This window comes from Musca vetustissima, unplaced genomic scaffold (genome assembly GCF_032173495.1).
Source record: "Musca vetustissima isolate MV318-11 ecotype Yass unplaced genomic scaffold, APGP_CSIRO_Mvet_v1 utg14204, whole genome shotgun sequence".
NCBI classification, from domain to species: domain Eukaryota; kingdom Metazoa; phylum Arthropoda; class Insecta; order Diptera; family Muscidae; genus Musca; species Musca vetustissima.
In genome coordinates, this window is record NW_026882906.1 from 242,571 (window position 1) to 269,442 (window position 26,872).

The 26,872-nt window shown below is 32.2% G+C and overlaps 1 protein-coding gene across 5 annotated transcripts in view; it reads left to right on the forward strand.

Annotated features, from left to right (window-relative positions):
* The window catches only part of LOC133329620 (E3 ubiquitin-protein ligase TRIM33), a 41,509-nt gene that overhangs the window by 13,476 nt on the left and 1,161 nt on the right, over positions 1-26,872 (forward strand). For 3 of the 5 annotated variants that reach the window (XM_061538093.1, XM_061538092.1, XM_061538095.1), the window contains exons 2-9: positions 22,528-23,623; positions 23,696-23,980; positions 24,193-24,282; positions 24,401-24,813; positions 25,047-25,173; positions 25,245-25,522; positions 25,605-25,779; positions 26,341-26,677. In XM_061538093.1, coding sequence (XP_061394077.1) covers positions 22,528-23,623; positions 23,696-23,980; positions 24,193-24,282; positions 24,401-24,813; positions 25,047-25,173; positions 25,245-25,522; positions 25,605-25,779; positions 26,341-26,677 — 2,801 coding nt within the window. The remainder of the gene's footprint in view (positions 1-22,527; positions 23,624-23,695; positions 23,981-24,192; positions 24,283-24,400; positions 24,814-25,046; positions 25,174-25,244; positions 25,523-25,604; positions 25,780-26,340; positions 26,678-26,872) is intronic. The other 2 variants (XM_061538094.1, XM_061538096.1) reach the window with 1 other exon arrangement.

Below are 26,872 nucleotides of genomic sequence, written 5' to 3' on the forward strand. Positions count from 1 at the left end.
ATATAAAAATCACTGAATACAGCCTTTAACACGATTTGTATCGTGAGCAGATTTTTAGAAAATTATCTGTCTACGGAAAACTGTTAGAAGAATTTGGTTTTCTCCGATGAGAAAGCATTCGTTTGTAAACAAACAAAATGATCGTGTTTACTTGCCAAAGAGGGTCAGCTGAAAATGTGCACCTTCGGTTGGTCACCAGAACTCAAGCACTGGCCATGGTGATGGCTGCCATAACAGCCAATCAGTGGTCGCACTCCGCTCCTATTAATCGACCATGGTATCATAATAAATACCGAATATTATCGCGAAAATATTCTGGAGGGTGTATTAAAGCCTTAGGCACGCAAACATTTTTGCCGCAGACCTTGGGCATTCCAACAGGACTCAGACCCATCGCACTCAGCACTCGGCACCCAATGATGGTTACAAAATGAGGTTCCTCGCTTCATTTCCAGCGCACAATGGCTACCAAAATCTCTGGATTCCAATCCGTTGGACTATTGTGTCTGGAGTATTTTGGAATGCAAGGTTGGCACTAAAAAATGCCAAAGTGTCGATCACCTCAAGCAAGTGATTCGCCGGGAATGGGCCACAATACCGCAGAGAAACATTCGACCAGCCGTTTGCAGGCCAATTCGACAAAATCTAAACTTATTCTAAAATTTGATGCTATTTCTGACATTTTTTGCTTTCATTCAATAAAATTTATAAAAAAAAAAATTAAAAATTACGGCTTTTGACTTTGTTTAATTTTTTTATCTCACCCTGTAGTTCTATGAGAGGCTTTCGATCTATGGAAGACCTGGGAAGAGAAAACACGAAAAAAGGCCTTGAGAAGGCCAGAAGTTCATTTGTCTATAAAAGATATTTAGAACGTCTTTTGTATATTGAAGTTCCTGTAGAAGGTAGTGTGTCTTTGAAAGATCTGTAAAGGTATTCTGTCTATTTAGACCCCTGCAAAAAGTTTTGTCGTTAGACGATCTACTGGGAGTTTTCTGACTGAAGGATACAATATATCTTTTGAATATAAGCAAAATAAGAAAAGTTCTTCTGTCTACAATAAATCTGTAAGAGGTCTGCAAAAGACATGTTACCTATAAAGGTCCGTATAGGGTCTTCTACAGAGGTTCATCGGTCTATATATGCGCTCAAACGGATCTGATGTCTCATTAACCTTTTTGTGAGGAGAAGTCCTGTAGAAGAGATTATATATATAGAAGACCTTCTGTTTATCAAAAGAAGGTTGCGTAAAGATTCGCTCGCGAATTATTCATTTTCGTGTGAGATCCTTTTGCGATTAAATTTATCGCGATTAATTATTTACTAAACGAGCATTCGCCAAACGAATGTTCGCACACATATAACAAACGAGTGAAAGTGCACAAAAACGATCGATTCGCTTGCCAACAAAAACGAACATTCACGAATGTTCAAAACAACAACAATAAAAACCGAAACGTTCGTGAACTCAATATTTGATGGGCATGTATTTTGTTATTCCACATATGGCTAACAGGTTCTGTTACTTTTTTATGATCTTTTTGTTTGGTGTTGTTTTTAACAAAGTTCGTGAGCATTCGCAAACATTTCATTTTTTAAATGAATACTCTTCAGCAACGAATGCTCGCGAAAGACCGATTCGACGACGCTTGCAGCGATGTTTTGTGAATTTTTCGTACAATACGAACATTAGTGAGAGATTGTAAATGCTTCTTCATTCATTGTAACTTTATCATTCGCGATAAATTGAAGACAATCAAATTCTCGCCGTAAATATTCGTGAGAAAGAGCGTATTTTAATCGTTCGTCGCACCTTAGTTCAAAAATCTTAGCTTTCGTCTATAGGTGAGCTATAGAAGACCTAGTGGATATCTTTTTTTATTTTTATTTCAGATAATTTAACAGGACCAATCTTCGATCAATATATGAGACCTGTTGGGGGTAAGCCTCCACAGGTTTCTGTATAGGAAAGAGCTGTGTATTCTGAAATTTTTATACGTTTCAGCTTATAGATGATATTTGGAGGTCTTCCGTAAGTCGATAGTCTAAGATATGTCCTGTTAATAGAAGAACGTTGAAGTCTTCTAACTATGAAAGTCTTGGCGTTAATAAAATATCTTTGAAATGTCTGAAGAAGGCCTTCCGTTGTAGGAAGAATCTATAGAAAATAAAAAAGGGTGTTTTTTCAAAAAAGTTTATTATTTAAACTATCGAAAGCTTGTGTCCTAATAGCACCCAAAAACCTGCTGACGTGTCTTATAAATTAACATTAATATGCACTTTCTTGTGTACAAACTACCCTTTTCTCCAACTATCCTTTCACCTAAAATGCTGCTAATGAAGTTCGAACGAAATAAATGCGGCATGTGAAAGATATTTGTCTGTGCCACGTTTTTATGGTCGGCATTTGTCTGGGTTGGTGGTGCTCGACGAGTGGTAGTAGCAGTTGTTGCAGTAAAATAAATAATTGAATTGCAACATTTTAATGTTTGTCCTGTCTATTTTACCATTCTCTGTCTACTTCGACTTGTTCGTATTTCTTTCTGTTTTTAAGCCATCTTTCTTCTACATTTTTGTTTATAAATAATTTATAATTTCGATTTTTCTTTTATTGTTATAAATTATTTATAATTTTTATAATAACATACACACACTAAGAAATGGGTTTCGGCGGAGATTTATGTGGTACTCAAAACTGAAAAATACATAAAGCAAATGTAATGCATATTTTCGAAATGTATTTTAGGCAAAAAATACAAGAAATTCAGTCAAGTCATCGGGTTGGTCCGACTGTCAGTGACTGAGTGAGTGAGCCTGCATGTCTGTCTGTTAGCCAACTCATTCATTTATTCATCCGTGACAGAGACAATGCAATTTTTCGCCATTTTGAAAAGTTACCCGACCGACTGCAAAGTGTAAAGGAAAAAGCACCGACAAATATAGTAGGAGCCAAACAATTGGTCTGACCGACTGACTGACAGTTCTGACTGTCGAAGGCGAAAACAAGCAATGACATAACAGAAAAACAACAAAACAATGACGTATGTTATATTCCTCGGCACTTGTATTTTATTTCCATAATGACGGGGTGGATGGATGGATGAGTGATGGTTTTTTTTGTTCGTTAAGTTTATGGATGGGTAGGTTGGTAGGTGGTACCCCAATGAGAAAAAGCCACTTGAAAACCGGTAATATTTATGACTAAAATTCAATATTTTACAGTTCGTTAAAGTGTGGATAATGATTTGTTTAATTCTTCAGACCGATAACAACTAGAAACAACATCGAATTCCTTATTTTAAAACTAAATATGGAAATATGACGATCTGGTGATGTCATGATCAGTCGACCATAATATTTTCATCACTCAGTTCCACTTCATTTTATGATATTTCTTAGTTTCCTCAGTGTTGTGGATTTTATCCTTTCAGTTTGTTTAAAGGAATGTTCAAATCTGGAGAAATCTTTAGCATGAATTAGTTCCTCATCTGGACTCGACATAAAGGAATGTGGATAATACCTAAGATATGATTAGTCATATCTAATTTCATTCGACAATAATGACTTAAATTCCAATCAACCGAGATAGATCGATTTTTTACACAATCTCATATTGAATTACCGTAACATGTACAATGATATTCCGAAATATTTCTTAGAAACCTTAGTATTTTAATATTTTATTTTTAGTTGGAATATTTATAAGTACGTTTTATTTATTTTTTTAAATAATTGATTTTCCATTTTGTAATGGTAGTTTTGCGGTTGCCCTCTTTGATGTTTTGTTTTGTGGTCAACAATTTGCGCAATACAGACCAGTACTACAAATGTAAATTTGTATATGTGTGTGTATGTGCAACATTCATCACATGTATACATTCTCAAAAATACATTTTAAATTGACATTAACAAAGAAATGCCTGTTTTTAATATTTTTTTATTTATTATCCAATTTAATGGGTTTTTGTTATGACAGCTTTAAAAAGAAAATTAAATAAGAATAAAAAATCCCACACAATATAGGGAGGAGAATGAACATAAAATATTAAACGTGGGGTACGTCAATTTTAGGAATTGTTTTTGGAAATAAAATTTTTCGGACAACTTCGCCGATTGGATTAATCCTAGCTCATGACAAAGCAATGTACAAATGTACAATATTAATAACGTGTTAAAACTGGATCAACATTTTGAATAATCCCAGATATATACATTTTTCAACGATACATTAGATACATTTTTCAACGAAGAAAATCACACACGTGCTTCAGAGCATTCGAATCGATTTATTCGAATTCGAGTGACTGTCATTCGTTCGAATAGATTTTCGATCGTCTTATAAGAACAGACGTAAAATTTTTAGCATTTACACATTTCCGCACGTCAAAAAAATTATATACACTGGCGGCCAAAACTAAAGCAACTAAAATTGCAATAAATATCAGCCCCCGTATGAATATGTTAATTGCCTTGGCTTCGTGTATTTTCATTGGACCCAATGAATTATTTTATGGTTTCTCTGTGAAATATGTTTTTTTATGATTTCATTTGCAATTATTTTTCCTTTACACAATTCTTTGTAATTAAAAACTTAAGCATAATAAATTCTTTCAAAACTAATAAAATTCGTTTCACCATAATTTATAATCCGTGCACCGTGCGATGTAAAAGACGTCATGCATTTCAAAAAACAGCGGGATTTCAAATGAACAATATTTTCTATTTTTATTTCTGCCATAAAACATTTTTATGTTCATACATATATACAGGAATATATAAATATATGCTTGAATATTGCAGTGTATTGGAGAATGTACGTGTTTATGGAACACTAATCCTGATTCTAACATGGAATTAACATGTATCGTTATATACATATCAATATTAAAAGAATTTGAAAATGAATTGTCTTTTTTGGGAGACACAACATACTAAAATTTTATAAAATATCTGCCCTACACAAGGATGATTATATTTATTATCGATATGATCAATTTGAATGTATTTCTATTAACAAAATGGTTTCTAGAACTCAGCTATTGCATTACCTGTAAGTGAAGAAATAATGGGTAAACACATTACATAGTAATGAGTAGACCTGGCAAAGACTAAATTTATTTATTTATATCAATATACCTTTTTCACATGTTAATCAAAACATATCAAATGTAGTTCGAGAATTCCATTTGTAATTGACAACATATAGTTTACAATTCGAGAATTCTATTTGCAATTTACAACATATTAGTTGTAATTCGAAAAATTCATTTGTAACTCATAAAATACCTTTGGAAATTCAAATTAATAAAATTCCATTTGAAATTCAAAGAATTCCATTTTAAATTCATAACATTTCATTTGAAATTGAAAATACTTCATTTGAAATACATAACATTTCATTTTAAATTCAGAAAACAGTTTTATTGGTAACACACAAAGAATATGTATGAATTTGAAATAGATTGTTACGAAATACAACTGAAATATTATGAATTACAAGTGAAATGTTATGGATTTCAAATTGAATTCTTTGAATTGTAAATGCATTTCTTTGAAGTTCAAATGAAACTCTAAGACTTTCAAAGGGAAAAATTCAAATCACAAAAGAAATTCTTTAAATTTCAAATGGAAGTTTTTGAATTTTGAATTCTCGAATTACAAATAAAATATTATGAATTGCAAATAGATTATTTTTGAATTATAAATGAAATTCTCGAATTGCAATTGAAATGTTTTGATTAACATGTTGAAATGGTATAGCTACCGTTTTATAACTGATAGTTATGATTGATAGTTATGACTTTCACAACAATTTTGTAAACCCATTATTTAGTCATGTAAATTTATTGCTGTAGCGAGTCCTTAACATTATAGAACGAACTCATAATGATGATGCTAAGTTTTTTTTTTTGGTAGACAATCTTATCCGATTTTTATTTAAATTTAAGATAAAATCTCAAAACTACAAAAACCATAAATAATGATAACAAAAGATTTATGATCAGATTAGCGCATATTTAGATAGCACTGTTTAACACCTACTCACTCGCTCGCTAGCTCACTTAATTTATTTATTATTATTTCCAAAGAGTGCTATGCAATGTCACAATTTTTTCTTTCGAAATAAAATATCTAAATGTGTGGAAAACTCCCACACTATGCAGCTATTTTTTACACCCACTGTAGACTGAAAAACCCCGAAACAAAATAAAATTAAGCACATGCAATAAGATTCATTAAAAAACTCATGCATATTAAGTGGGATGGGCTGATGAGTGAGTGGTGTGTGGGAGGAGATGAAGAAAGTGGTGAAGGGAAATACATATTTTCATTTTCTGTTTTCCTTGGCATTTTCATAATTTAAGTTTTTTACTTTTAATTTATATTTTTGCGGTTGTCTGCATTTGACAATATTTTCATTTTTTTAATGCTATTTTTTAGTTTTTGATTTTGTCGATTAAACATTTTAGTATTTTGTACAAGTTGTTAGTTGACATTTTAATAGTTGAAACTAAATTATATGTTACTTCAGATGTTGATGATAATGTACAAGCAATATTTCCAACAAGTTTGTTACTAATAATAGATCGAGAGAGGGGGGCATATTGTAGACATGCCGTGACTATTGTTTGTGGTGTTAATTATATAAATTATAGCAAATTTGTAATATCTAATTATAATTATATTAATTTTGTGTATAGTTAAATACATTTGTGTTTTTCACGAATTATCAAATTTCGACATCTTCCGGGGATATAATTTCAAAAAATATATTTTTTAGTGGTTGCTATCAAGTTTAATATTAATGATATTAAATTTGTCATTTTGATTGCAATACCTAGACGTCGACCTATAGACGACTTTAAAAATCACTGGCGGTTTCGAGCAATCTTTATTGCAAATTTATCTTTTTACCATTGAGTATTCAAAAATTTCAGAGATTTTGAGTAGCCATACAGGGCTATAGATTATTTTTGGAAATGTTAATCATAAAAATATTTGAAATGTTATCGAAATCAAAAGATTTTGTAAACAATCAACCCTAAAAGATTGTATAATAGATAACAAAATCAAAAGCGATTCACAAAGACACAAGCATAGCCTCTTCCCACAGGTTCGAGGAGTAGTATACTCAAGGAACATATTGAGCATATTATAGATTAAATGCTTCGTATGTGTGCGGCCGTAATCAAAAATAATGGTTATGCTGTCGAATGCTAGCAAAATTTTTTCATTTTTAAGAAAAAAATCAAAAAGTTGCTTTAGTTTTGTCCAAGCAAAAATTGGGTTAATTTAGTTTTCCATAAATAATTAAATTACCTATTTATTTCTGAGAAATAACTTTTAAAAATAGTTACAGTCATTTATTCTGTTTGCAATTTCAGTTGCTTTAGTTTTGGTCACCAGTGTATTTAAAACCATATGACAGCCATATTTGAACTAAATCTTTCTGAGTAACAAATTTTAACTACGAACTTTTTTCTCTTTATTTATTTCAACAATTTCAATTTCAATCTTAATTTTAATTTTGTTTATAGTTCCCCCATATAATACACACATAAATACATATATATGCAATAAATGCACAAAATAAACAACAACGCGAAAGTGACTATTAAAATTTATGATACGACACTAAAACTTTGTTACGACCACTACCACCATCACCGCCAACTATAAACGGCATTAAAATTGCTATGAGACTGTTGCAAGTAAACAAAAAAATTAAGTCTCATAAAAATTTACAACCAATTCTTATTTCGTTGTTTTTTCCATAAAATCCTTAAATTACTCTCGAAGTAGAATGTTGCTTTATGTCCATTTTTGATGTGAGAAAACTGCTGCAGACCTTAAAACATTACACTCCAAAAGAGAATATTGTAACTTTGTATCCTGACTGAGAATTGATACAATGTATTGTTCTTACAAAAGGAAATTCTCAATATTTCTCTTTAGCCTATAATAGATATTCCATAGGTAATAATCCCTATGTGGGGATTATTGCGAACTCTTAAAAGAAAAAAAATACAGCAAGAAATGTTTCCTATAGAATTATGTTAAAATATATAAAATAAACTATAAAGCCTTTTAAAGCACTTAAAGAATTTTTTGAATTGAAACCTCCCTAAAAATGTGCTACAGAATTTAGAAAACACTCCTCCCTAAAATTCTGCTAGGAATACGCAATGTGGAGATACTCGGTGTATAAAAGGCTCCCCCTTGTAACTTACTAAAAACTTTCTTCAGTTATTCGTTGAACCAACAAATGCTAAACCTCCTTGCCGTTTGCCGTGCAAAATTTCATTTTGAATAATTCTCAAATGTCATTGTACACTGAGTAATTTTAAGGCCCTATTGTAATTTGCCGCTTTCCAAATGAGTATTTACAATGGCACAACTGAATTCTAAACAGGAAATTTACAATTTTAATTATATATGTAGAATTATTCTTTTCGAATACGAATTCCTTCTATGGCATATTTTAAATATATATTTCTTTGAATAAATTGAATAGAATCGAACAAATTTTAAATATTTATAAGATGTATTTGACGTTTCTTATATAAAGACACAAATAACATTTGCAATTTGAACTTGAAAGGGTACACTTCATTAAAGGATGGGAAAAGGTCACAAATCGAATACCAATTTGAACATTTTTTTAATTATTTATTTCATTCATTATTATTTTCGGTTCTCAAAGGACAAAGAATTCACCAAAGATGGAAGAGAAGACTGATCCAACGAGTGTTGTTAGTGGAAGAACCACTTCGAAGCCAACACTGACACTGTGGTTACTGGCCAATTCATCTTATAGATTCAATACCTCGTAGGTTTGCTACCGTAATCAAAAATAATGGTTATGCTGTAGATTACTAGCAAAATTTTCTTATTTAAAAAAAAATCAAAAAGTTGCTTTAGTTTTGACCATGCAAAAAATGAGACAATTCTTTTGTGCATAAATTATTATTTATTTCATAATGAATTTTGCATTGATGCTTTTGTTTTTTTTTTTTTTTAAAGAAAATAAAGTACCCGATTTAAAACTAAAAAAAACAAAACGATATTATTATTTTTGAAAACGTTATGCGACATTTATTGCATTACGCAAAGGGATTAACAAATATTGTTATTTACTGGTAGTTGCCATTATTACATCTATAATATTGAATCATTTATTATAACCACCAACAAATACAAGGGATTTTCTTCATATCTCCGTCGTACATTATCCCGACAAATGACAGTTGTTGGTTCCATAACAGCAACAACAATCTACAGTATTGGAGAAATTATGGTATACAAAGATTTTCGATGTAACACTGATCCAAACGTCTAAAGGTAATTTCCAACATAAATTCGGAATTCAAAAACATGATGCTACGACCATGACGGGGGGGATGACATTGAATTGAAAGTATGGGAAAATTCGTCATGTATGTATACGAACACTCGGCACATGAAATGCATGACCTGATGTAAATAAGAAGATGTTCAGAGGGAACTGTTGTGTCATTGCATCCAGACAAGTGCAGAATGACAGCAAGATAAAACAACAAACCACCATTACATTTACAAAATACAAACATACACTCACTCACTGACAGACAAACACACCGGCAAAAAAATATTTATCATTCTTCTTATTTAATGTGAGCACCTAACCATGACAACAGACAATTTATTCAAAAAATGATATCGAATATTTTTGAAAATGATATAAGTCCATCTTTTTGGATATTGTTTACAAAAAAACTTTACTAACAAGAAAAAGCCATTACTAAAGGATTCAAACTGCTGCTGTTGCTGTATTTGAATCTGCAAGCATGAAATGTCCATAATAATGGACTTAGTCACATTTCATTTGCAATGCGTCGTGTTTCCCTGCTGCTGCAATTATAAATGAACAGCTGCATTTTCAATATATTTTACATTGAAAAGTTCAACAAAATGTTGCTGCTGTCATGTACTCAAAGAAATTATTCAAGGATTACAGAAAACAAAAACAACCCAGTGCAGAACTAAATGTTGTTTCTTAATACCGTTTGTTTGATGGGAAATTGTTCTTAGAAATACATTTCTTTTATTGCAGTGGCTTTTTTGTGAAACAATTTTAAATGTTTAATGAATTTACATGAAATTTATTTTACATTAGGGATTTTTTGTAATTATTTTTACTAATAATAATTTTTTTATTGGTTTTTCTTGTATTTTTAGGTAAGTGCCTTCACGACTGTACCGTTTTTTTAAAAACTCATTGAAATGAAATATGAAAAGAATTAACTGCTAATTTGTAAGTACTACTAGGGAAGTTGATAAGGTTCTGGCTGGTGTTCTGAATCAAAACATACGCAGGCAGAATGACACATTTTCCTTGCATGAAACTAAATGTACCAAAAAGTTCTAATTGCAGAAAAACATAAGAGTATTTGTCGCAAATCCTTACTTCTATTATCTTTAAGAAAATATTTAATAATATTTTATATCAAAATATACACTATAAATTTTGCGTACATAGCTTGTAGAACGATTTTTTTTTTTTGAAATTCGTTATATAAAATATTACCATATAAATATTTACGAACAATACAAAAATGCTAAAAGTTTTCAGCTGCTGGTTTTTGGTGAACTAATATAGGAAATATTATGGATTTTGATATGGCGATCCCTAAAACTAATACTATTTTGTGTATACATATACACTGATGGCCAAATCTAAAGCAACTGAATAAATGAACTGTAACATATTTGAAAATAAACTTATAGTGAAAGTTTTTTTTAGAAATAAATAGATAAATTATTGATTAAAAAAAAATATATATATATATATAAACGCAAAATTTATCTTGAAATAACAAATATTCTTTGGAAAACTAAATTGACCAAATTTTGCATGGTCAAAACTAATGCAACTTTTTGATTTGTTCTTATAAATAAACAAATTTTGATATATACTATTTCTTGCATTCTAAACCTTTGGGAAGAGGTTATGTCTGTTTGTTTGTGAAACTCTTAGATTTTGCTATTTATGATACTCCAAAGTTTTTTTCTATAGGGTAATTATCTGATGATTGTGTTGGCCTTTATAAAACCTGACTTTTGACTCCCGCAACCAATCTTTGACATGTTCACCAATCTTTGACATGTTCACCAATCTTTGACATGTTTGACAAACAAGACAAATATTTTCTTCAGCGAAGGGAACCAATAGCGTTTTTCAACACATTTGTATAAAACTTTGGTTCCAGTAGTTCATAAATATATCGAACTCCGTAAAAAGAAAAACAGCCCAATACCATTTTTTACCCTCCTCCATGCTTCCCAGAACCTTTGCAATACTGTGGTGTGAGCCTGTAATTTTTGGGCTTTTTCGCGGTAATTTTTTCATGTCAGAGTCTTTAATATTTAACGTTATATTTCTCCCCTGAGTCAGATTCCAATAAATATGAGCTTTTGCGAAAGGCAATCTGGCTTTCCGATTATTTTCCTCTGCACTCGTTTAATTGAAATTTATATTTAATATATATATTATAAAATTTTCTTAATTAAGAAATTCAATGCTACATTTAAATCGATTATATTTATCCAATTAATGTAATTTGGAATTGCCTGGGCCTGGACTTAATGATATCATAGTCATCATCATCAACATCAGCAGGCATAATGGCCAGTGAAATTTCCATTGAAAATGCGTAGTAATAGTTCATATTGTTGTTGTGTTTGTTGTTATTGTATAATATTACAAAATACCATTTAATTACATTCCCAATTGTAATGGGAAATTGCCGCATTAATGGCAATAAAAAAAAATCGATATGAAACGAAATGAAAATAAAAATAAACATGATTGGTGAATGATATGATGACGAGTGATGTGTGTGTGGGTGTGTATGTGTATGTACGTGGAAGTAAATTGTACTTCCAAATTGCACGAAAGTAAATATTGTTGCAAATTACCATTGTCCTTGTTGTGTTTTTTTTTTTTTTTTTGTACATTTAATCACATTTAATGGGATAATTGCAGATCTAGGCACGTCAATTGTATTTTCAAAGTCGTTAAAGAGTACATTGAAAATATTTTTAGCAATTTTTGCATTGGGAAGCATTTTCGTTTCGGTTTATAAAAAATTTAAATACATTTGTATTTTGATTGACATGTTAATTATATTTTTTTAAATTCTACTATCCATTAAGGAACAATTTATTAATCAATAACAAAAATGCTGTTTTTTTATTTTACTGTAATTTTTCAAAGAATAATCTAATTAATAAAAATTACAATATCAATAACATTAACAACTAATTAGTAATTGAAATAAATTACATTTCCAATTGTGTACAACTGGTCACCAGTTGCCAACTAATTTCTGCAACATTTCTAAGAATCTTTTCGCAGTAATAATAATAATCAATCAATTAAAATGCAATTAAAGTTCACCATTATAGAAAATACACAAAATGAAAGTTTTTTTTTTTTGTAATTAGCTGTTTCATTTTATATAACTTTTTGTTTGTATTAGTTTCTGCGCCCCTTAAATTGGATTAAACAGCAAAAAATAAAATCAATAAAATAAATACACATCCATACGTTGTTCTTGTTGTTGGTAGGGATACATCTTGTTTTATCCATTTAAAGTTTCAATATACGAAGGTGTGGAATTACCGAGTCTTAAGACACACAACGACGAAAGAAAACTCACACACACACACACACACACACAAACTCACACTAACCACCCCACAAAACGTGACTATTTGTAATCCATAACAATCACGATTTCAAATTTCTAATTACGTGATATTCGGATCACGACGAAGTTACTTCTCTTTTTTTTGTTTGCTATTTATTTTTGATTACGTTGCGATTTCAATGCTCGTTCTTCTTCTTCTCTCTTTTATCATCACACGGTGCAAATAAATTTAATTGTATTGCAAAAAAACACCACTAATTTGTGACGCCATTTTTAAAATATTTTAAGGTTATGTCCATTTCTTTAAACTGAGGGTTAAATGGAATGTATAAAATGTGTATGTCTTGGAATTTTAATAAAATTTTTAAAAGAGAATCGGTGAAGAAGGTCTACTTTATCTAGAAAACCTAGATTGGGACTTCTGCCTACAGTACACCTGAAATTATGTAATTTTTATAGGAGTCTTGGATAGGGGTTTCAGTCTATAGACGACTTGACTTGTGTCAAGTCGTCACTAGAAGACCTTAAGAATAACATCCTCCATATATGGCCTAATGAAGGATTTGTGTCTTCAGAAGTCGCGAAGAAAATCTTATGTATATAGAAACCTGAAGAAGGTATTCCGTATACAGAATGCTTAAAGATATCAGAAGTCCTGAAAGTGTTCTGTTTGTAGAAGATCTTAAGATGTAAAATATGTCTGTAGAAGATCTTCATAGGACCTTTTACCTATAGACTACGAGATGAAGTTTTTCGCATTCTGTCTATACAAGACTTGAAGGACTTATGTACACGACTTGAATGTCTTATATCCATAGATAACCTGAAGATGGGCTGTAGTCTATATAGAACCTAAAGATCATTTTCGTATATTCTCTTTATAGAAGATCTCAAGACGTTGGACGTCTTCTGTCTGCAGAAAACCTGGGTAGGACTTTCTGCCTATATTCGACCTGAAAAAGATATTTTCACTTTCGCCTTGGAGGTGTGTTTTTCGTCTACAGAATATTTGAAGGCTTTATTTCTATAGATGACCTTACAGAAGACCTCAAGAAAATCTGCTGGTTATTGAGGACAAAAAAAACTTTAGTCTATAGAATATTTCAAAAAATTGCTCTAGAATGTCTGAATAAATGTGGGGGCCTATATCAGATACCTTGAATAAAGGACTTCCGTTTATATTCTTCTGGTTCCTATATAAGTAGAAGACTTGAAAAACTTTATTCTACAGTTGGTCTGATGAGGAATTTCTGTCTACTTTGTCTAAAAATGATTTGAATTAGGTATTCTATATTCTTCTATAGAGGACCCACACAACTTCTATTATGTTAGGACATTTTAAGAAATTGCCAGTCTATAGAATATCTGAATAAAGTCTTCAGTCTATAAAACTCCTGAGGAAGGTCTTCTGCTTATAAAATATATGAAGAAGGGTCATTGTCTACAGAAAATCCAAAGAAGGCCTTCTCTTTATGAGCAGTCTTCTAACTATAAAAGACCTTATAGAGGTCTGTCTATACGAATGTAGAACATCTGTAGTTGATCTTCTACCTATGACAATTTTGAAGAAGGTCTTCTGTCTATTGAAGGGTTTATATATAAATTTTTTCTTCTGTAGAATACCTTCTATATTCTATATTTTAAGGTTGCATGTGTGACCCTCTTTAATATAACTCTAAACCCTCTTTATTATAACTCTAAAGTAGTATTATTACGAAATTTTTCCTCCATCCTGCATTTATAGTTCTTATCAACATTGATGGTGGATAGTAGTAGTATTGCTATAATTATTTCTCATTTCCTGCCAAGATAGCCTAGGCAGCAGCAGGGCTGCATGCATGGCCTGACTGCCAAACTATAAAATTTATGATGGTCATAAATTTCATGACAAGACTCGATTGTGGTTTCTCTCAGGCCAAATGAAAACAGATAATCGAAACGATAATATTTATAACTACAACAACAAAATATGAAACTGTACATAACAACCAAAAAATGACTTTTGACCTTAGTTATCTGTTGTGTTTTTCCTAGAAACCAAATCTATAAAAATATATTTAAAAAAAAAATATATATATTTTTTTAATTGATATTTCTATTAAAAAAATAACCCCTCGAACTCGAACCACTTGAAATTGTTTTGGAATACTCTACAATCTACTTTACTCTTCGTGTACATTTTAAGTGGTTGCATACACAAACACACACACAAAAATTCAATTTAAATTTTCAATTTGTTGAAATTTAAGTGCTGGTCGGCCGGTTGTACGGTCGGCCTTTTGGTCTCTGCATGATTTAACTCTGGGTCTATGCGGAACAAATAAAACAAAATATGTATTTTTTATAAAAAACATATATGTATTTGTACAGTTGGGTTGTTTTTGTTGCAAAATCATCATCGTCTATATACACAAATCCCATCGAATACATATGCAAAGTTAAAAGTTTGTGCTCATTCATCCATGTATGCACCATTTTATATATGTATATGTAGTTGTGTGACAGCTTAAGATTGATTAGTATTATCTGAGTTAAGTTTGTATGGCTCACATAAATCTTATTGATTGATTATCTTTCATTGTACATCGCCCTGCCTGCCTACCTACCCCTCAACCCATTCATTTTGGTGAGCGGCATTGTTTTGTTGGTGTACAATGAGTGTAGTTGTTGTACTGCGAAATGATCATTCAACATTCCATACCATCCATGTATATCCATCCATTTGCTAAAAGTGCACAGACCCTTTCGCCGCAGCGTACTGAAATTAATAACCAACAGTAAAGCTTCCTAATGTCCTTCGAAACACAAATGAAACTGCAATATTTATTATTTTCTATTTTGTAAGGAATATTTAATCGATATATACGACTTTATGGGGTACTCTATCGGATTCTATATTCGCTTGTTTAAGTAAACTAATCTATATCGAAGATATATGAAAATTATTTGATAAAAGATGGTATTAATTTTTACTACTATAACAATAAATGTATCAATACTCACTGATGATAAAACTTACAAGTGATATTCAATATGATTAACATATTTAGTTGGGAAACTGTTGTAGAACTGCACCTTTTGACATGTTATTCAAAACATATTAAATGTAATTCGAGAATTCCATTTCTTATACATAACATACAATTTGCAATTCGAAAATTCCATTTACAATTTATAACATATCAATTGTAATTTGAGAATTTCATTTATAATTCATAGAATACCTTTCGAAATTCATAGAATTCCGTTTGAAATTCATTAAATTATCAAATCGAATTTTATGAATTTCTAACGATTACGAATATACGAATTACAAATTAAATTCTTTAAATTTCAAATGGATTTTTTTTTTTTTGAATTTCATATGAAAAGCTTAAAATTACAAATGAAATGTTTTAAATTACCAATTACATTCACGGTTTACAACAGAAATATACATTAAATAAGAGATTTTGAGAGTAGAGAAAGCAACATTTTCGTTTATCAAATGAATATCCTTCATTATTTTTCTTATCGGAGAATTGCAAATGAAATGATTCCATGTCCTGAAATATGGCAACTTTCTTAAGTAAAGGTAAAGGTAACAATGATGAAATTGCATTTTAATGTTTTACGAGATATTCTGATGTAGTCGTCATCAAGCACCACCGGTGCAGTTATAAAATCTTTTTGCACAATAAAATTGCCCAAAGTCTGACAATGAGTCATTATTATAGCATTTTAATGAACATATAAAAGGAATTATATGACTTGAAGGATGTATAATATAATCAGTGTTTTTTTTTTTTTTCAACAACAATGAACTGTGCATTATATGTGGGAATGTGTATTGTTGCTGTGGTTATGTTGTGACAGGCAATAATTACATGATATTAAAGTCAAAACATGTCCAAATAACAAAGAAAACCGAAATGCTTTACAATAAACAAGAAACACAGATCTTCTATAGACATAGGTCTTTTAAAGACAAAAAATCAAAGTTGTTTTATAGGTCGTTTATAAAGGGAATACCTAAGCACGTACGTCCTTCTTCGTGCCTTTTTACAGGCATACATATCTGTTTTATTTATAAAGAGAACATTTTTCAGTGCACCACAAAAGCTTCTTTCTTAAATTTACTACAAACTCATGATCTTCCATATGTTCTTTTTAAATCCGAATATATAGAGAGCCTTGGGATATATGCAAAGGTATAGACCTTCAACAGATCGATCTTTAGTAGATTGTTTATAACTCTTCTATATACAAAATACCATACCAATGAACACTGTGCACATGAAAGATATTCTATAGGTTTTCTTTAGGCAGAAAATAACCATGGTTTTGGATAAAAAGCCATTGCCTGTCAAGTTAGGGCTGTACTGCCGATTTTCCTACAATTTTTGGTTTTTTTCGGTCAGTGGTCTTATTGCATTATTCCATGCACAAAATATGCATACTTTTATGCAGCCTGCTTTAAACACTCTAATTTGTTCAAAGTAATTGTACCGGCCCACAACAACACTCGATTAAGAGCATTGAAACATGTTTAAATAGGAGGAACATACATAGATACAAGCACCTATGTATGTAAGAACTCCACCGGTAATACGCCTACGTAAGATTATTATATGTTACGTATTATTATTATATCAACTACAATTATAGTTGTACTACTCGTATGAAGCACAAGTTCAACTACGAACGTTTTAACCGCAACAACTTTAATATACGCTACTGAAGTTACCGCGGCTACTGGCACCGGACTTGCTCTCCAATAGATCATTGTTGAGGGATTTAAAGTGTACTCATTCCAATTACAGAGCCTCTAATATGAGTCCTCAATTGTTATTTTTCGTCACTACCCACACCCGAGCTGGGTGTGGGTAATTTACGCGTCTGCTGCCTTCCTTAGATGTGGTTGCCGTTTTGAAGGCTCCCTCTCCGGGATCGAACCCTGATTCCCCGTTGCAACCATGGTAGTCCTAGATACTGCCATCAAAAGTTGATAGGGCAGACATTTGAAAGATTTGTCGTCGGTACGAGACCATACGATCTGCAAGTTATCTAGAGTTCAATCATATAAACGATCAAAGACTGTTTGGTTTTAGACTAATGAAATGTTTGAAATGCATGTATTAGCTCTAGAATTACCACAGTTATTCAAGAAACTGTTAACGATCTAAGGAACCATAACTGATATAATGAGCCTTTTGTGGTTTCACTGTTAATTCCTGTGTACTTAGACACGCATGGCTTAATCTTTGAGACAAGCATATAACTACCGGCTGGATCAATCAGAAACATGTTTAATTGTATGTTTTTCCATCGACAACTTAATGAAAAATCATCGAAATACTGAATGGCATCTAATAGATCTTAATAATTCCAGCGAAAGAAAAAAGCGACCATTTGCATCGAATTGCTTTTTCGATTTCTTTCAATTGTTGTTTTGTTTCAGGTTCATACGATTCGATTCTGTATGCCTTACCTGTGACGGTCTTATAAACGTTTTTCGAATCATCACACGGGATTCAAATCTGATTGACACGAGCCTATTTTTGTCTGATTGTCTAATTGTGTTGAATACAATGAGATCAGTCCATTTTCATGTAAAATGTTGTTGGAGGAAGTGTCCCAGAATGCTCCATTCCACATGACGATCTTGCATTATCACTTCGCCATTGAGCGAGCGTTGCCATGATTAAATTAGTTTTTCACAGGACTAAACGATGATGCTTAATCGTCTTACAAATATGTAAGTTCATCAATGCACTCACCTCGTAATGGTCCACGCTCAAAGTTGTTGAAAAATATGGCACGAAAATGTTCGAAAACTAATTCAATTTTTCTGTCATATCCATTCATTTTTAAAGAAGGCCAATATTTCAAAATATAAATAAGTTTATTTTTTTATTTTATAATTTCCATTTTTTAATAACATTTCCAAAATTAAGACTAACAAGAAACGTTTTAATATTTGTACAAATAAATTTGCCTAATTGGATTCGATTGATGTTTATTAAATTTCAAAAATTTTATTATTAAACATTTTTTCTATGTCATTTATGCTGTTATCAGCTGGTGATGCTGAGAGTAACGGAGAGAGAGAGAGTGTTTGTTGCAACCATCTGTCACTCATATCCATCAGTGTCATTTCGCTGACACATTTCACGTCTCTGCTATGTTTCAATGTTCGAAATGACGACTCAACGACGACTAATGTTAGTAGTCGTCACAGCTGTGCAACATTTTGTTGGTACAGAGTCCCCAAATATAAATGTCCATTTAGTTGAAATTTTATACGACGTTTGTGTGTGTGTGTGTGTGTGTGCATTTAACACAACATATTGCGTGACAGTTTTTAGGGGGCACTTTTTATATGATTTATGTGAATGAAAAGCCATTTTTTGGAATAAATCATAAATTTCAATTGTAATTCAATACCTGTTCAAAAATTGTTATGTAAAATATCAATGACATGAATTGTTACAACTTATACTGAAATTATTGATTAGATATTCGTAAAATTGTTTCTATGAGACCTGGGCATTTCAAGTAAAAATTCCAAGAATTCTCAATTTAATCCATCTTATTTCTAAGTCTTCATTATTTTGCAAAAATTTAACTTTACGCCTTAGTATTTTTTTTCTTTTTTGTAAAAAAGCTAATTATATTTAGATATTAATATATTTTGTAGAATAATAAAAATATTTTTGTCAAGTTTGTATTTTTGTACGCGGCAAACCTCGGAAAATCAGTTTTACAATATGCCTAATTAACGTAAAAGCAATTTTTTAATTTTTGTTAACGTGTACAGATGTTGACCTAGATTTTAACCTTAAAACGTGTATATGTCTCTGTAAGGTATTATTTACATTTACGCAGACAAAATACTAATTCAATGAACCAGCTGTCTGTCATAAGAAATTTCATAATTTTGCTTTGCTCTAACGAGCTGAATCCATCCATACATCTTAATTGCTTACAATATATTTTTTAAGTTTTTAATTTCGAGAATTTTTAATAAGTCCAGAGAAATGTGTAACTTATTGTTGGATTTTTCTAAAAGGAAAATTATAGAATCAGTTTTCGAAGTTTCGTAATTTTGGAACTTGTGCAGGTTTTTATTTATTATACTAATGTTCTTTACGTTCGTTATAGATGTAATGTTGATCGTGTTATGTCTTTGATTTTTGTGCCAGTATTTCTTCGCATGGATATTGTTTATGATATATTAGACTCAGATCTCCTTGAGAGGGTCACGAATCATGAATTTATCATTATGACGTGGACACCGATTTTATATGAATTACGATAAGCCTTCAATATTATTCGTTCAGAATATCTATTAATTTTTAATTTTATGTTAAATATAAGCATTATTGTTCGAAATACAGAAACCTAATAATTTTAAATATAAATTTTAAAATAAATAATTTGCAATTTTGAAATTGCCTTTTTTCATGTCATAAGAAGAATGCTATTATTTTTCGCTACAAATCGTATTTAGCAATGGAATGAACAAAATCAACAATGATGATGATGGTGATGAGCAAAAATAGAAAATTAAAACTAATTTAATTAGGAAACATGAGTTAACTATCCAAAACATTCGTAGCATTTAACACATCACTTATTTCGAAATTTGTACAATGTATTTGTATGTGAGTCCCTGTCGTTGTGTGAGCTGCATGTAATAAAAGGAGAGTGACGGTGGGGCCTGCCAACGGAGAAGCCATAACGAACCATGAGCGGCGTCAAGTAAATAAAATGTGAGGATTGATGTATGGGTTCGTTTGGAAAGAGAAAGTTTTTTTTTCATTTTCATCATCGTCATATACATCAAGTACTGCCGCCTGTCTTCCATACGGAACAGCAGACACTAATGCCATTAGTACAACCTACTATTGCCTGGTCGAGAGACCAACCGACCGACCGACCAGTCGTGTTTATTTGGTTGGGTGTTTGGTGATTCATAAATCATTTGACACCATCCATTTTGAAAAGTAACTCACGCATATACTCACACACACACATTGCTTACATAAATATATATAAAATTTTTGCACTTTTACAATTTATAATACTAAAATCGAAATATACAAACAAACTTCTCATGTCATTTGTTATGGCTGCTGTGGCCAGATCTTAGAAGAAAGATAGAATGTTTTCCAAACTCCCCACATCCACCACAAAGAAAAGGAAACCCAAAATGTTCGAAGAGTTCGAGTTCAAAAAAATGGTACATACGATATTATTAAGGTTTGATGTTGCGCTTTCCTATGGCTGCATACAAGTATTCGTATTCGCCCGCTCCGTCGATTGCATGCTTGCTGCTGGCTGGCTAGCTGGTAGATTTGCCCCCAAAACAAATGCCACTGGCCATGTCTCAGCATGCAAGTCATTCATCATGCTCGATGCCTGTCGTCCATCCAGATGAAGGTAAAAGGGAAGAGATAGGGTTCGGGAGGAATGTTAGGAAATGAAAATGTCCATATATCATTGTTAGCAAGCGAGAGAGGAATATATATTTTCTTTTGGTCTTGTGGCTAAGGGGCAACTACCTCTGGTTATAAATTTTAATGTTTTCTTTTTTTTTTGTTTTGATCTATAAGATATCCTGGAAATATGATTTACAATTTGAAAAGGATTTTGTTTCAGTACATTAAATGTTAATGTCATCTAAATGTTTTATAAAGAAATAAAAGAGATTATAATGATGTTGGATTTTACAAAATTTCTTAAATCTGAATTCGGGTTAACAAGTTTTGTTTTTAAACTCTCAGAGCTATAAACATGTATTTTATAATTAAGTTTAGGTTAAAAATTGTATATCCAATGCTGCAATTAATCATCCAATGTTCCTGCTGCTCACCCTCAACGCATTATTCATGGTTTTGGCAAAATGTAAACTCCATTATCTCTGAATAGTCCTTTTGATAAGATAAGAAAAACAAACAAAAGTAATTAAATAATATGAAGTGTTTTCTTATCTCACATCAATAAATCAATTTCCCTCAGTTGGTCTCACCATAAAAAGATAAGATTAGATGTTCAAATACGATTTTCTAGAAAAAAATATTAGTAACTGTAAAGTTTATGATATCATCTAAAAGAAGTGAATAAAAATCGCATTAAGTTCAGGGACAGAAACTAATATATACATCACATATCAAGCTAACATAATGATCTGAACAAGTAAATCTGGAAAACAAAACATTTAGGTACAGTTTTATGGCGTTATATCTAGCCTATTCTAAAACATCTAAAAATGATAATGATGAAAAATGATTTCAAATCATATATGTGAGAAATTGTGTAAAAAAACCATATATATTATATATATATATATATACAAGTGAGGACCGGAATTACCACCTTTTAATACTAAACATATGATAATTCTTTGACCCAAGTTTCTTAAATTTATCATCATCATCTACATTTATTTAAAATACCTTATATCGAACGGTATCTTTATGTACCCAACCACCAAATAAATTTGCCAAGAAGTACATGGCTAAATCACTCAACAAGTTCAACTTCTGCATAGGAATTTCCCTTAAACAATCACACTCCGTCCTTTAGTATTACTATAAACAAAGGAAATATAATTGTTTATAACGTCATCGTTTAAAACAACATATCGGTAATAAGACTGTTTCCAAAAGTCCCAATAAATGCTGTGCCCTTTATTTCGTATATTTTAAAACGAAATATCGATTATAGCCACCAATTTCGATCGTAATTTTTAAATTTATTTTCGATTGTATTCAAATTTATTTATATATAATTTTGTTTTAATTATTATTTTTTTAAATAACCATCTCCTTCTTTTCTTTTTATCTTACAGTCGGAATCCACATCAAATTCAATATCATCGAATAATTCCAAACCCATCGCCACCAAATGTGTATTTTGTTCGCAAACATTGGGCGTTAATGATCGACCCAAATTACTGGAGTGTTTACACGTAACCTGTGCTCAATGTATGAGCACCAAATTTGCCGAATTGGATCGAACAATGCAACCGCTCATACATTGCCCAATGTGTAATATAGAATCACACAATGAATTCATCATTGATAATCAATTCCTCATTGAACACTGCACGGCCGGTGAAATGCTTAGCGATGCCAATGAATCGTCCGGTGGCAGTAAAGCCTCAGCCAATATACCCTGTAGCAGTTGTTCAGATAATAACATTGCCACATCGTGGTGTGTCGATTGTTCCGAATATATTTGTGATAGTTGTGTGCAAGCCCATCAACGTCTTAAGATTACCAAGGATCATACCATCAAACCCAAAGAGGAGGCTAACAGCGAACAATCGCCCAGTTCGGCGGTAGATAAATTACACATGTGCAACTTGCATCCGCAAGAAAAACTCTCGCTGTACTGTGAAACCTGTGAAAAACTAACCTGCCGTGATTGTCAGCTCTCCGATCATCGTGATCACAAGTATAAGTTTGCCCATGAGATAGCCACTGAAACTAGACAGTCCATAAATTCAATGGTGGCCGAAATAAACTATAAACGTTTCCTGCTCTCCTCCGCCATGCAAGTCATTGCCGAACGGCAAAAGGTTATATCGGACAAGAAGAAGGAGTTAATCAAAGAAATAACCGCCATGGTGGTGACCATAACCAACACGGTGAATATGCGTGGCAAACAGTTGGTTATGCGGCTCAACGAAGTGTGTGACAGCAAGCTGAAACTGCTTATCGACAAACGTGACTCGTTGATCTCGCTATCCGACAACACAGACTATTGCATTGAGTTCATCAACAATGTCTTGGATAAGGGCAGCGATTATGCCATATTGTCGAGCAAGAAATCGTTAGTGCGTCATTTGCAAAAGCTTAAATGCCAGCGTGCCGACATACCCAATCCAGATATACCATTGCGTATTGATTTACAAATGTGTCAAATACAACAATTGCAAAAAGGTATTATATTAAATATCAATATTATTTTTGAAAAAAACTATTAACCTCCATATATATTTTGTTTCTTTGTAGAAATATCCCGACTTGGCAGCATTCTAGTTGATGGCAAACCATATCCACCCCAGCCTTCACCACCGCCCCAACAAGTGCGACAGCAACCCAGCCCAAATATGGCACCACCCCTACGGCCGGGTATGCCACCGGGTATACCCTCAGGCCTATCACCTGGTGGACCACCACCGGGAGCATTTGGTGGTCCCCAAAATGGCCCTGGCCTGTATAGTAGTAGTTCACAACAACAGCATGTACATAATATGCAAATGAATCGCAACTTTGCTGGAGACGGGCCAGGTAAGGGTAGGCAAAAATCGTTCACAAAGACACGTTTTAGTATTTATTTCCATTAAAAAAATAAATTGCTTTTTTGTAAAAACGAACAAGAATAGTTCTTGGTTATATAATAATATTTGCATTTATTTCTGTTTTCTTTTTCTCGTTTTATTCATTTGCATTTTAATTGACAACAATAATAATAACAACAACAATAATACCTACTATGATAACAACAGTGCGTTATAGCGGAATGCCACCCACATTGGCAATGCAACGGCAAGGAGGACAACCCCATGTTAGTTCATCAACACATCCCCAAAATATGGGTAAGTTTATAAAGGGAATATAGAAACATAGCATATTAGGATTGAAATAAATTTGCAGATTTAATTTTTATATAAATTTATTAATTTTCCCCCAATTTATTAATTAAACATTTTTAAGACATAAGCCTTCGTGGTTTGTTGAACAATCAAGCTGCTCAGAGTCCAAATCAACCGCCTCACATGCAACCTTTCAATGGTCCACCAAGTTATCCGGGCGGACCACAGGGCGCACCATCACCGCATCAGCAAATGGGTCCACAAATGCGTCAGCATTTTATGACAGGTCCACCGGGTCAACATCAGCAGAATTTCCCACCCACGCCGCCTGGTGGACCAAGTAATCCGAATTTCATGAACAATAGTGCAGCCGCTGCAGCAGCAGCTCGATTTCAAACCTATCAACGTATGTCAAGTCATGCACAACAACAAGCGGCTGTAGCCGCAATGGCCTCAAGCGGACCAGGTGGCGGACAAATTCCGTCACCGGGACCAATGCAAAGGCCACAAATGCACCACTCACCCATGCAAAATGTAATTATACCAGTTTAATTGTAGAATATTTATAGATTGAAGATTAACGAGTTTGTAGTCAGAGTTAGGAACGATTTGAATTACTTAAATACAATTGAAATAAACGTTCTTTATTATTGTACAACAAAATATTGGATAAGTGAAATTAAGTTTTGACTGCAAACTCCATTATCTCCTGTTTTGTAACATTATATTTATATACGTAATTTGAATATTAATTCTTACTTATCCAGAACATGGGGTTTCACGGAAATCAACCCAACTACAACCCCGGCCATCCCCAAACATCGCCTCAACTAAGTGGCAATAGTGGTGGTAGTTTACACATGGCCAAATGGCACATACCTCAATCCGCTCAAGGTAATTATAATTTTCTGATTAATTGTTCAAATAAAATATTTTGTTGTTTTTTTCTTATTTTCGTTCCTTAGCTTGTCCCCAACAAGGTCCTAATTTGATGGGGTTTGCCAATGGTCGCCAAAATGAAAATTTTAAAATATCTCTAAAATCACCAAATACTCTCAAGAATACAACACCTCCCACAACAGCTAGTGGCCCGGGCCATGGCATGCCCGGCGGCAGTAGTGGTTCAAGTTCGGGCGGTAATTCTCTAATCAATGCTGCATCGTTGGGTTTAAGTCCAGCCGTTTCTATCCTGCCAAATGTAACATCAACAAATCCCAAGACACCAAGTCCAAGTACACATGAGGTAAGAGTAGGCGTTACAAAAGTATTTATTTATTAACCCGACAAATAAAATCAATTTAAAATTATTTACTCTTCGATTACAGAATCCTAAAGATTTTACCGAACCCATTGATAAAGTTCGGGATGATTCCATAAATGATTTAATGGCAACTATTGCCAAACTGGATTCAAATGGCGTTCAGGTACTACCAGAAGGACGTACAAAAACCACATCGCCACAAGTTCACAGTTCAACAGATTTATCCAATACACAAGAAGGTATGTTTCAATAGTATCCAAACTTTTTTCGTTGTACATTTGCTTCCTATGGATTTAGTTCAATTTTACCCTCCCCGATCCACACAATAAACACGTACACTCTAGTATTTTATGTTCCTTCTATAACTATCATCTACATGATTTTTGCTAACCCACAACACATCAGATTTTCTCTACAGAAATACCTTATCTTTGCAAAAACACTGTCCCCTTTTTGTTTAGACAGTTTTGTGTTTACTAATGACAAATTCCAATATAATATTTTTCAACAATTAACCAATTAATATGTAATAATTTTTAGCTGCTGGTAGTTTTTTATATAATTACTTGTAACTTTGCTTTGTTTATTTCTTTTCTCGAAAATAATAATAAATAAAAAATCCAAATCATTAACCTAACGCTCATTGTTGTAAAATCAAACCAAAAAATCAAATCCATGTTGCCACCATTAACCTCATATAAATAAAAACAAAATCATATATAAAATATACCCAAAATAAATATCAATGAAAACACATAACTAATCAAAAGTCCATAATAATACCAAAACTACCGAAAAAGATGATCCCAATGAAGATTGGTGTGCCGTTTGCTTGGATGGCGGTGAACTGATGTGCTGTGACAAATGCCCCAAAGTTTTCCATCAAAATTGTCATATTCCTGCTATATCATCGCTTCCCGACGAAAGCGAAAGTTGGCAATGTCTACTCTGTGTCAATCTAAAAGAGTTGGCAAACAATCCGGAAAATCTGCAAAAGAATGCCGGTGAATTGAGCCGTTTGGAATTACAGATACTGCAACGTATATGTTTGGAACTGTTTTGCCAATATGAACAAAGTTTACATTTCCGTGAGCCGGAGCCACCATCAAATACGGCATACTATGAAATTATATGCAAGTAAGTAGAAATACTACAGCATGACTATAATATTTCCCCGGGAGTATAAAATGTCCTATAAAACCTATTGTAAGGAATTGTCTTTAAAAAAAATGAAAAATAACACACTTATTTGCTAATACATTTCCAAAAGGTGTGAAATAGATAAAATCTCCCGGGAAGTATTAATATTTGATTTAATTATGTATCTCATCA